Source organism: Chiloscyllium plagiosum, unplaced genomic scaffold (genome assembly GCF_004010195.1).
Source record: "Chiloscyllium plagiosum isolate BGI_BamShark_2017 unplaced genomic scaffold, ASM401019v2 scaf_6656, whole genome shotgun sequence".
In the NCBI taxonomy this organism is placed as follows: domain Eukaryota; kingdom Metazoa; phylum Chordata; class Chondrichthyes; order Orectolobiformes; family Hemiscylliidae; genus Chiloscyllium; species Chiloscyllium plagiosum.
This window is the reverse complement of record NW_025214341.1, coordinates 27,513-36,767: the sequence shown is the minus strand read 5'-3', so window position 1 is coordinate 36,767 and position 9,255 is coordinate 27,513. Positions and strand designations below refer to the sequence as shown.

General features: G+C 39.3%; 1 protein-coding gene across 1 annotated transcript; it reads right to left on the bottom strand.

Moving 5' to 3' along the window:
* Positions 1-748: 748 nt before the first annotated feature.
* Positions 749-7,685, bottom strand: LOC122547868 (probable GPI-anchored adhesin-like protein PGA55; the record flags this gene model as incomplete). Its single annotated transcript, XM_043686441.1, has 7 exons — positions 749-877; positions 970-1,041; positions 1,880-1,951; positions 5,342-5,470; positions 5,562-5,633; positions 7,393-7,521; positions 7,614-7,685. Coding segments are annotated over 7 exons (675 nt in total), but the record flags the coding sequence as incomplete, so codon positions are not given.
* Between the last annotated feature and the right edge of the window lie 1,570 nt (positions 7,686-9,255).

Here is a 9,255-nt window from a genome sequence, read left to right as displayed (position 1 = left end):
CAGGAGCATCCGGAATAAGTTGGGTGAACTTGCAGCATGGACTGGTATCTAGTACTTCGATGTTGTGGCCATTTCAGAGAAATGGATAGAGCAAGGACAGGAATGCTTGTTGCAGGTTCCAGGATCGAGATGTTTCAGTAAGAATAGAGAAGATGGTTAAAGAAGAGGAGGTGTGGCATTGTTCATCAAGGACAGTATTACGGTGGCAGAAAGGACGTTTGAAGACTCGTCTACTGGGGTAGCATGGGCTGAGGTTAGAAACAAGAAAGGAGAGGTCACCCTGTTGGGAGTTTTCTGTAGGCCTCCAAATTGTTCTAGCAAAGATAATTCTGGACAGGAGTGAGAGTAACAGTGTAGTTCTTATGGGGACTTTAACTTTCCAAATATTTCCAAATTTCCTGCCATTTATTTGTTGTCAATTATGGAGAAGAATGATGTTAAGAGAAAGCAGGACCTGTCGTATGGAGGATGTTGAATGCAATGTTGAAAACTTATTTTCCATTTCGAAGAACAGAATGAAAGATTTAGCTTGTTGGAGAGTGAACTCCATTTTAAGAAGGAAGGAAGTATTTGGAGGAAGGTATTTGAATGAGTATTTAATCAGAGATGCTGGTTGACAGAAATTTGTCCAAGTATGTACTTTGTGAGTTTTTTGGGAAAAAGATGTTGGTGAATTGTTGAAGGAAAGAGGAAAGCTCCCTATGCTTGTTCATTAGAAGGAGTATTGTAAAGATTGATAAATACCTACCTGTATATTCTGGAGTTGTCGGTATGTGGGATGAGATTGAGTCTGTTGTTTGTTCTGCTGGTATGGTTGCTGATTTAGATGGTGTACCTTGTGATGTAGATGTAATTGATGTGATTTTTGTTGACCCACCTGTCGACGTGGAAGATAACGGAACTGGATGAATGTTTGTGAAAGTGGTCAGTGGATTTGAGTGATGTACAGGATGAAGAAAAAAGACAAACCTGGCAGGCGTGATTTTGTCTGACTGGAAACCTGGGAGGAAATGGATTGAATCTGTGTTGTCCCATTGGATGCTGGTGGAGAAAGAGATTTAAATTTTAGAGATACAGCTGATTCTGTTTCTGGAGAAATAGGGAAATAAGAAATTTCTGCACTTGTGTTTAAGTTAGTTGTATGAATGATGGAGAATCATCATTTGCTTTAGTGACTTAATAGAGTAGTATTAAAAAGCATCTCTCTGAGATCTGCAAATCAGAGGTTGAATGACAAATCAATGTTTGCAATGTTTGTTATTGTTCAGATGAAAAGTGTCAAGTGAATGTAGTGTCCATGAATTCTGCTGAATTTGCACGTGCATTAGACAATGTTATGGCAGTTCTGATTGATATGAAATGTAACATCAATGAATAATTTCTTGCTATTTCTTTGTTATCAATTATGGAGAGGAATGATGGTGAGAGAAAGCAGGGCCTGTTGTCTGGACGAGGTTAAATGCAATGTTGAAACATTTTGCCACTTCAAAGAAAGGAATGCAAGATTTGGTTTATTCGAGTGTGAGCTCCATATTGATGAGGAAAGAAAAATTTGGAGGAAGGTACTTGAATGAGTAAATAATCAGAGATGCTGGTTGACGGAAATTTGTCTAAGTATCTACTTTGGGAGTGTTTTGAAAAAAAAGATGTTGGTGAATTGTTGAATTCTGGAGTTGTAGTTATGTGGGATGATATTGAGTCTGTTGGTTGCTCTGATGGTTTGGTTGCTGATTCGAATGGTGTACTTGGTGATGTCGATGAAATTGTTGTTATTTCTGTTGACCTACCGGTAGACATGGAAGATAACATAATTTGAAGAATGTGTGTGAATGCAGTCAGGTAATTACAGTGATGTTTCGGACGAAGGTGATGTACTTACCTGCCAAAGGTGATGGTGCCTGACTTGACGACTGGGACGAAATGGAGTAAAACTCTGTTGTCCCATTGGAGGCTGATGAAGAAACAGATTTAAAGTTTAGAGATTTATCTGATTCCATTCCTATAGAAATAGAGATGAAATATCTACACTTGTGGTTAAGTTAGTTGTATGAATTATGCAGAATCATCCTTTGCTTGAGTATGTTAATGGAAAAGCCTGTCACTAAAAGCAACAAATCAGAGGTTGAATAATAAATCAGTGACTGCAACATTTATGATTGTTAAGGTGAAGAGCATCAAATGACTGTAGATCCCTTAAATCCGTGTTAAAGTTGCAGTTGAATATGACAATGTGATGGCAGTTCTGAATGATATGAAATGTAAAATTGATGAATATTTTGCTGCCATTTCTTTGTTGTCAATTATGGAGAAGAATGATGTTGAGAGAAAACAGGGTCTGTCTTATGGACGATGTCGAACGCAATGTTGAAAAATTATATCTCATTTCGAAGAATGTAATGAAAGATTTAGCTTGTTGGAGAGTGAGCTCCATAGTATTGAAGGAAGGATGAACTTGGAGGAAGGTACTTGAATGAGTATTTAATCAGAGATGCTGATCGACAGGAATTTGTCCAAATATGTACTTTGGGAGTCATAGAGTCGTAGAGATGTACAGCATGGAAAGAGACCCGTCGGTCCAACCCGTCCATGTCGACTAGTTATCCCAACCCAGTCTATTCCCACCTGCCAGCACCTGGCCCATATCCCTCCAAACCCTTCCTATTCATATACCCATCCAAATGCCTTTTAAATGTTGCAATTGTACGAGCCTCCACCACTTCCTTTGGCAGCTCATTCAATACACGTACCACCCTCTGCATGAAAAGGTTACCCCTTAGGTCTCTTTTATATCTTTCCCCTCTCACCCTAAACCTATGCCCTCTAGTTCTGGACTCCCTGACCCCAGGGAAAAGACTTTGCATATTTACCCTATCCATGCCCCTCATAATTTTGTAAACCTCAGTAAGGTCACCCCTCAGCCTCCGACGCTCCAGGGAAAACAGCCACAGCCTGTTCAACCTCTCCTTATAGCTCAAATCCTCCAACCCTGGCAACATCCTTGTCAATCTTTTCTGAACCCTTTCAAGTTTCACAACATCTTTCTGATAGGAAGGAGACCAGAATTGCATGCAATTTTCCATTAAACTCCATCTGCCACTTCTCAGCCCACTGGCCCATCTGGCCCAGATCCTGTTGTAATCTGAGGTAACCCTCTTCACTGTCCACTACACCTCCAATTTTGGTGTCATCTGCAAACTTACTAACTGTACCTCTTATGCTCGCATCCAAATCATTTATGTAAATGACAAAAATTAGAGGACCCAGCGCAGATCTTTTGGCACTCCACTGGTCACAGGCCTCCAGTCTGACAAACAACCCTCCACCACCACCCGCTGTCTTCTACCTTTGGGCCAGTTCAGTATCCAAATGGCTAGTTCTCCCTGTATTTCATGAGATCTAACCTTGCACATCAGCCTCCCATGGGGGACCTTGTCAAACGCCTTACTGAAGTCCATATAGATCACATCTACTGCTCTGCCCTCATCAATCCTCTTTATTACTTCTTCAAAAAACGTCAATCAAGTTTGTGAGACATGATTTCCCATGCACAAAGCCATGTTGCCTATCCCGAATCAGTCCTTGCCTTTCCAAATACATGTACATCCTGTCCCTCAGGATTCCCCTCAACAACTTGCCCACCACCGAGGTCAGGCTCACTGGTCTATAGTTCCCTGGCTTGTTCTAACCACTCTTCTTAAACAGTGGCACCACGTTTGCCAACCTCCAGTCTTCCGGCACTTCACCTGTGACTATCAATGATACAAATATCTCAGCAAGATGCCCAGCAATTACTTCTCTAGCTTCCCACAGAGTTCTCAGGTACACCTGATCAGGTCCTGGGGATTTATTCACGTTTATGTGTTTCAAGACATCCAACACTTCTTCCTTTGTAATCTGGACATTTTGCAAGATGTCACCATCTATTTCCCGACAGTCTATATCTTCCATATCCTTTTCCACAGTAAATACTGATGCAAAATACTCATTTAGTATCTCCCCCATTTTCTGCGGCTTCACCCAGAGGCCGCCTTGCTGATCTTTGAGGGGCCCTATTCTCTCCCGAGTTTACCTATTGTCCTTAATGTATTTGTAAAAACCCTTTGGATTCTCCTTAATTCTATTTGCCAAAGTTATCTCATGTCCCCTTTTTGCCCTCTTGATTTCCCTCTGAAGTATATTCCTACTTCCTTTATACTCTTCTAAGGAGTCACTCGATGTATCCTGTCTATACCTTACATATGCTTCCTTCTTTTTCTGAACCAAACCCACAATGTCTTTAGTCATCCAGCATTCCCTATACCTACCAGCCTTTCCTTTCACCCTGACAGGAATATATTTTTCTGGATTCTCGTTATCTCATTTCTAAAGGCTTCCCATTTTCCAGCCGTCCCTTTACCTGCAAACACCTGCCTCCAATCAGCTTTCGAAAGTTCTTGCCGAATACCATCAAAATTGGCCTTTTTCAAATTTAGAACTTCAACTTTTAGATCTGGTCTATCCTTTGACTGCGCTACTTTAAAACTAATAGAATTATGGTCACTGGCCCCAAAGTGCTCACCCACTGACACCTCAGTCACTTGCCATGCCTTATTTCCCAACAGTAGGTCAACTTTTGCACCTTCTCTTGTAGGTACATCCACATACTGAATCAAAAGATTGTCTTGTACGCACTTAACAAATTCCTCTCCATCTAATCCTTTAACACTATGGCAGTCCCAGTCTATGTTTGGAAAGTTAAAATCCCCTACCATAACCACCCTATTATTCTTACACATAGCTGAGATCTCCTTACAAGTTTGTTTCTCAATTTCCCTCTGACTATTGGGGGGGTCTTTAATACAATCCCAATAAGGTGATCATCCCTTTCTTATTTCTCAGTTCCACCCAAATAACTTGCCTGGATATATTTCAGGGAATATCCTTCCTCAGCACAGCTGTGATGCTATCCCTTATCAAAAATGCCACTTCCCCTCGTCTCTTGTCTCAGTTTCTATCCTTCCTGTAGCATTTGTATCCTGGAACATTAAGCTGCCAGTCCTGCCCATCCCTGAGCCATGTTTCTGTAATTGCTATGATATCCCAACCCATGTTCATAACCATGCCCTGAGTTCATCTGCCTTCCCTGTTAGGCCCCTTGCATTGAAATAAATGCAGATTAATTTATTAGTCCTACCTTGTCCCTGCCTGCCCTGACTGTTTGACTCGCTTCTGTTCTCAACTATACCCGTCTCAGATTGATCACTTTCCTCTCGATCAAGATGTTGGTGAATTGTTGAAGGAAAGAGGAAAGTTTCTTCCGCTTGTTCATTAGAAGGAGTACTGTAAAGATTGATATACCGACCTGTATATTCTGGAGTTGTAGTTATGTGGGATGATATTGAGTCTGATGTTTGCTCTGATGTTATGGTTGCTGATTCGGATGTTGTACTTTGCGATGTAGATGAAATTGTTGTGATTTCCGTTGACCCACCTGTGGTCGTGGAAGATAACGTAATTTGAGGAATGTGTGTGAATGCTGTCAGTTGATTACAGTGATGTTCAGATGAATGTGATGTACTTGCCTGCCAAAGGTGATGGTGTCTGACGTGACGACTGGGAAGAAATGGAGTAAAACTCTGTTGTCCCATTGGAGGCTGATGAAGAAACAAATTTAAAGTTTAGAGATGTATCTGATTCCACTCCTATAGAAATAAATATCTACACTTGTGGTTAAGTTAGTTGTATAAATTATGGAGAATCATCCTTTGCTTGAGTGTGTTAATGGAAAAGCCTCTCTCTGAAAGCAGAAAATCAGATGTTGAACAACAAATCAGTGACTGCAACTTTTATCATCGTTAAGTTGAAGTGCATCAAATGACCGTAGTTCCCTTAGACAGTGCTGAATTTGACGTTTTCTTTTGTGCAGCTGAATTTGACAACGTAACGTCAGTTCTGAATGATAACATGTAACATCGATGAACAATGTCCTGTCCATTATTGTTGTCAATTATGGAGAGGAATGATGTTGAGAGAAAGCAGGGCCTGTCTTATGGATGATATTGAACTCAATATTGGCAAATTATTTCCCATTTCAAAGAAAGCAATGAGAGTTTCAGGTTTTCAGAGAGTGAACTCCACATTTAAGAAGAAAGAAAAATGGAGGAAGGTATCAGAATGAATATTTAATAAGAGATGCTGGTTGACAGAACTTTGTCCAAGTATACACTTTGCGAGTGTTTGGAAAAAAGCCATTGGTGAGTTGTTGAAGGAAAGATGAAAGCTCCCTTTGCTTGTTCGGTAGAAGGAGTGGAGTAAAGGTTGATGAGTGCCGACCTATAAATTCTGAAGTAGTAGTTTTATGAGATGACATTGAGTTTGTTGTTTGTTCTGTTGGTGCGGTTGCTGTTTGAAATGGTGTACTTTGTGATGTAGATGAAACTGTTGATATTTCCGCTGACCCACCAGTAGACGTGGAAGTTAAGGTAACTAGAAGAATATGTGTGAATGTTGTCAGCCGATTACAGTGATGTACAGGATGAAGATAATAAGACTAAACAGGCAGGTTTGATTGCGTCTAACTTGAAATCTGGGAGGGATCAGATTGGACCTGTGTTGTCCCATTGAATGCTTGTAGAAAAACTGAGTTAAAGTTTAGAGATACGAATGATTCTGTTTCTGCAGATATGGAGAGACATGAAATTTCCGAACTTGGGTTTAAGGTAAGTGTACGAAAGATGGAGAATCATCTTTTGCATGAAGTTCTTAATATGCCAGTATTAAGAAGCCTCTCTCTGAATGCAATGATTCAGAGATTGAATGAAAAATCAATGATTGCAACATTTACAATTGTTAGGATTAAAAACATCAATAGACAGCAGATTTCATGATTTCTGCTGAATTTGACAAGGTTTTGTGCAATGATTCAGAGATTGAATGAAAAATCAATGATTGCAACATTTACAATTGTTAGGATTAAAACATCAATAGACAGCAGATTTCATGATTTCTGCTGAATTTGACAAGGTTTTGGCGTTGCTAACGGACGTGAAATGTAAAATAGGTGAACAATTTCATGGCAAGTCTTGGTTGTTAATTATAGAGAAGAACGATGTTGAGAGAATACAATGCTTGTCACATGGACAATGTGGTAAAATAGCTTCCTACATGGAAGACAGTAATGAAAGATTTGGTGTTGTTAGAGAGTGAGCTGAAAATATATGAATAAAAGAAAGAATTTGGAGGAAATTATGTTAATGACTCTTTAATAAGACATGATGGTTGACAGATATTTGTCCAAGAGTGCACATTGTGAGCGTTTTGGAGAACGGAGGTAAGTGAGTTGTTGAAGGAAAGAGGAAGGCTTCCGATGGTCAGTTGTTCAGAGGAATAATGTAAAGATTGATGAATACCTACCTGTATATTCTGGAGATGTAGTCTTGTGGGATGATATTGAGATTGTTGTTTGCTCTGATGGTGTGGTTGCTGACTCAAATGGTGTACTTGGTAATGTCGATGAAATTGTTGTTATTTCCGTTGACCCACCTGTAGACATGGAAGATAACATAATTCGAAGAATGTGTGTGAATGCGACCGGGTAATTATAGTGATATTTCGGACGAAGGTGATGTACTTGCCTGTCAAAGGTGATGGTGTCTGACTTGACGACCGGGAATAAATGGAGCGAAACTCTGTTGTCCCATTGGAGGCTGATGAAGAAACAGATGTAAATTTTAGAGATGCGTATGATTCAGTTCCTGTCAATATAGAGTTGAAATATCTACACTTGTACTTATGTTAGTTGTACGAATTATGTAAATCATCCTTTGGTAAGTGTGTTAATGAAAAACCTCTCTCTGAGTCAATATAGAGTTGAAATATCTACACTTGTACTTATGTTAGTTGTACGAATTATGTAAATCATCCTTTGGTAAGTGTGTTAATGAAAAACCTCTCTCTGAAAACAGCAACTCAGAGGTTGAATGATAAATCAGTGACTGAAATATTTATGATTGTTTAGATGGAAAGCATCAAATGATTGTAGACCCCTTAAACTCGTCTGAAATTGTGTTAAAGTTGCAGCTGAATTTGACAATGTGATGGCAGTTCTGAATGATATGAAATGTAAAATTGAAGAATATTTTGCTGCCATTTCTTTGTTGTGAATCATGGAGAAGAATGAGAGAAGGGAGGGTCTGTCTTATGGACGATGTTGAATGCAATGTTGTAAAATTGTATCCCATTTCGAAGAACAGAATCAATGATTTAGCTTGTTGGTGAGTGAGCTCCATATTTATAAAGGAAGGAAGAATTTGGAGGACGATACTTGAATGAGTATTTGATAAGAGGCGCGGGTTGGCAGAAAGTTGTCCATGTATGTAACTTGCTAGGGTTTTGGATAAAAAGGATGTTGGCGAATTGTTGAAGTAAAGAAGAAAGCTCCCTCTGTTTGTTCATTAGAAGGAGTTCTGCAAAGATGGATGAATATATATTCTGGTGTTTCAGTTATGTGGGATAAGATTGAGTCTGTTGTTTGTTCTGCTGCTGTAGTTGGTGGTTCAAATGGTCTACTTTATGATGTAGCTGAAATTGTTGTAATTCCCATTGACCCACCTTTAGATGCGGAAGCTAACATAACCAGAAGAATGTGTATGAATGTTGTCAGCGGATTACGGTGATGTACAGGATGAAAGTAATAAGACTAAACTGGCAGGTGTGATTGTCTGACTTGTAATCCGGGAGGAATCAGATTGGACCTGTGTTGTCCATTGGATGCTTATGGAGAAACAGAGTTAAATATTAGAGATACGGATGATTTTGTTTCTGTAGGAAAGGAGAGAGATGAAATTTCCGAACTTGTGTTTAAGGTAACTGGACGAATGATGTAGAATCATCTTTTACTTGACGATCTAAATATACCAGGATTAAGAAGCCTCTCTCTAAATGCAAAGATTCAGAGATTGAAAGAAAAATCAATGATTGCAACATTTACAATTGTTAGGATTAAAAACATCAAATGACAGCAGATTTCATGATTTCTGCTGAATTTGACAATGTTTTGGCATTTCTGACTGATGTGAAATGTAAAATTGGTGAACAATTACAGAAGAAGCATTTTGAGAGAATACAATGCTTGTCACGTGGACAATGTGGTAAAATAGCTTCCCACATGGAAGACAGTAATGAAAGATTTGTTGGAGATGAGCTGAAAACATATGTAGAAAGAAAGAATTTGGAACAAAGTATGTTAATGCATATTTCATAAGAGATCATGGTTGA